Below are 3306 nucleotides of genomic sequence, written 5' to 3' on the forward strand. Positions count from 1 at the left end.
ATTTAACCCATCTAAAACAAAACTGTTTACCTTGAGTTGCTGAATGGTTCGCTGTTTCATATCTAGTTCCTGAGAACACTGGTTTTTCTTTTTCTCCAGTTCATTAATTTTAATCCTCAGTAATTTCTCCTCGTCACGCATTACAGATACCTACAAAATAATGTTTATAAAACAAATGGAATATTTTGAAAATACCAATTGCTTTTTGTTATTTAAAATTCACGGCAACTATGTTCAAAGTTCACATCCTTTAAAGCCTAAAAGAAAAATGACAGATTCTAATATACTACAAATCAAACACACTATAGCTTTAAATTATTAGAAAATGTTTTAATACTCTAATGAAGAATGCATATGAAAACTCAATTTCTCGTTCCATTATTTTAAGAATCTCAAACTTTGTAAGTTCTCTCAAAAAAGAATCATAACATCTGTACATAATATGAAAATAATTACCAAGGAAAATCAATAAAGATATTCTGAGGGAAAAATATTGATTCAAATTTCCACAGTTTACTGAGTAATATAATCCAGGAATACAAGAAATACTTTAAAAGCTAATAAGGACACGCAGAGAAGAAAACAAAACAATCACAAAATCAAAAGGTACCCACGCAAGTGAAGGTCAATTGATTTCTGCTGTTGCTAGTAATCTAATTCCATAAACATAGGGAAATCGAGGTACTATGGACTAATAAATAATTCCTCACCCAAAAAAGCTAATATAGGTACATCTTTATACCAGTTTCCATCATACCAACCCTCTCTAAAACTTTTCAGTACATCTTGCCAGGATTTCCGGAGGGAAGTTATCTAACTGGGAGCAGAGCCTTCTCTTCTATTCCTTTGTGGAGCTTTACTGCCAAAACTCCATTTTCACACCCACTAAAGAGCTCAAAAATGGAAGGAAATTAAATGAAAAGATGCCCCATAAAAAGCATGGAGAAGGCCAGGTGCGGTGGCTCACGCCTGTAATCCCAGCACTCTGGGAGGCGGAGGCGAGTGATCACGTGGTCAGGAGATCGAGACCATCCTGGCTAACACAGTGAAATTCAGTCTCTACTAAAAATACAAAAAACATCAGCTGGGCATGGTGGCATGTGCCTTTAGTCCCAGCCACTCAGGAGACTGAGGCAGGAGAATCGCTTGAACCCGGGAGGCGGAGGTTGCAGTGAGCTGAGATCATGCCACTGCACTCCAGCCTGGGCGACAGAGTGAGACTCTGCCCCCCCACCCCCCAAAAAAGGCATGAAGATGCCCTTATTATAGTCAGAGTGGTATGGTTTCAGGGTATTCTTACATTAAGCTTTATGTTCCAATAATACATACATGATAATCACATATTCACAATATTTGCTTTTTTGTTTAAAAATATGAGGCTTCAGGTAATAAACACCATCTTCATCAACTATATAACTAATAATAATAGAGGCTATGTGCTGCACAAAGATGCATGTAAGGACTGCCTCAGTTTCCATTCTGGCTCTAGCACTTATTACTGAGTGAACTCAGACAAGTCATATTAAGACTAAGACAAGTGAACTTAGACAAGGACAAGTTCCCCCTTATCCACAGGGGATATGTTTCAAGATCTCCAGTGGATACCTGAAACATTGGATAGTATTTCAAGATCCCCAATGGACAGTATTGAACCCAGATGCCATCAATCGAAACACATTTCTGTTTGCATCCTCCACCCACAAATTTAATGCCTTTTCCATCTTAGTTAAGAAATTATCATGAATTGTGGCCATAACTTTTGCAGTGAAGTACACCAGCAAAACATAAATTTCTTTTTCCTTCTTTGCAATTTCACAGATGGAAGATTTGTTCTTACCATAGATCTTAGCAATCACAGATTACAATTTTTTTTTCTTTATTTATTAAGTTAAGAACTTTTACCTTTTCATTTAAAGGAAGCCCTTTACAACAACGTTTTGGCTTATCTGAATTGCCAGCATCACTACTTTTGCATGTTGGGACCATTATTAAGTAAAATAAAAGTTACTTGAGCACAAATACTGTCCCTGATACCATGACAGGTGATCTGATAATTGAGATGACTAAGTGATTAACAGGTAGCACAAACAATGTGGATATGCTAGGCAAAGGGATAATTCCAACTCCAGGCAGGACAGGATAGCACAAGCTTTTGACCCACTACTCAGAATGACCTGGAATTGAACTGTTTATTACTGGAATTTCTATTTAGTATTTTCAGCCCATGGTTGGCCACAGGTAACTGAAACCACAGAAAGCAAAACTGCCAGTAAAGGGAGACTACCGTATCTCTCAATGTCTGTTTTCTTATCAACAAAACGGAAGTTAAAAACAGTGTCTATACCCCAAATTGTGTGAGGATTAAGATAATTTGTCAACTCAGCATAGTAGCTGGCCTAGACTAAATTGCTACAATTATTATCATTGGCTTTAAAACTACACATTTGAGAAATAGAAAATACTCTTAATACCTATTACTAGAGTAATGTTAAATAGTCACCTATACGAGGGGGGATCCCCAACCTCCTGGTCACAGACAAGTACTTATCCATAGCTTGTTAGGAACTGGGTCACACAGCAGGAGGTGAGCGGCAGGCAAGGGAGTGAAGCTTCATCTGTACTTACAGCCACTCCCCATCGCTCACATTACTGCCTGAGCTCTGCCTCCTATCAGATCAACAGAGGCAAAAGATTCTCATAGGAGCGCAAACCCTATTGTGAACTCTGCATGCGATGAACCTAGGTTGCGCACACCTTTTGAGAATCTAATGCCTGCTGATCTGCCACTGTCTCCCATCACCCCCAGATGGGACCGTCTATTTGCAGGAAAACAAGCTCAGGACTCCCACTGATTCTACATTATGGTGAATTGTATAATTGTCTCATTATATATTACAACGTAATAATAATATAAAGTGTGCAATAACTGTAATGTGTTTGAATCATCCTTAAAGTAACCCCCACCCCGGTCCATGGAAAAACTGTCTTCCACAAAACCGATCGTTGGTACTGAAAAGGCTGGGGACCACTATCTATACAATAAAACATTACTTGAAAACAGATACCTCTGGCCGGGCGCGGTGGCTCAAGCCTATAATCCCAGCACTTTGGGAGGCCGAGACGGGTGGATCACGAGGTCAGGAGATCGAGACCATCCTGGTCTACACGGTGAAACCCCGTCTCTACTAAAAAATACAAAAACTAGCCGGGCGAGATGGCGGGCGCCTGTAGTCCCAGCTACTCGGGAGGCTGAGGCAGGAGAATGGCGTAAACCCGGGAGGCGGAGCTTGCAGTGAGCCGAGATCG

The 3306-nt window shown here is 39.9% G+C and overlaps 1 protein-coding gene across 1 annotated transcript in view; it reads right to left on the reverse strand.

The window, feature by feature from the left end:
• KIF20B (kinesin family member 20B) overlaps window positions 1-3306 on the reverse strand; it is a 76518-nt gene that overhangs the window by 27815 nt on the left and 45397 nt on the right. The window contains 1 exon segment of the mRNA XM_017896334.1: window positions 31-150. Coding sequence (XP_017751823.1) covers window positions 31-150 — 120 coding nt within the window.

This window comes from Rhinopithecus bieti, unplaced genomic scaffold (genome assembly GCF_001698545.2).
Source record: "Rhinopithecus bieti isolate Rb0 unplaced genomic scaffold, ASM169854v2 scaffold_26871, whole genome shotgun sequence".
Lineage (NCBI taxonomy): Eukaryota > Metazoa > Chordata > Mammalia > Primates > Cercopithecidae > Rhinopithecus > Rhinopithecus bieti.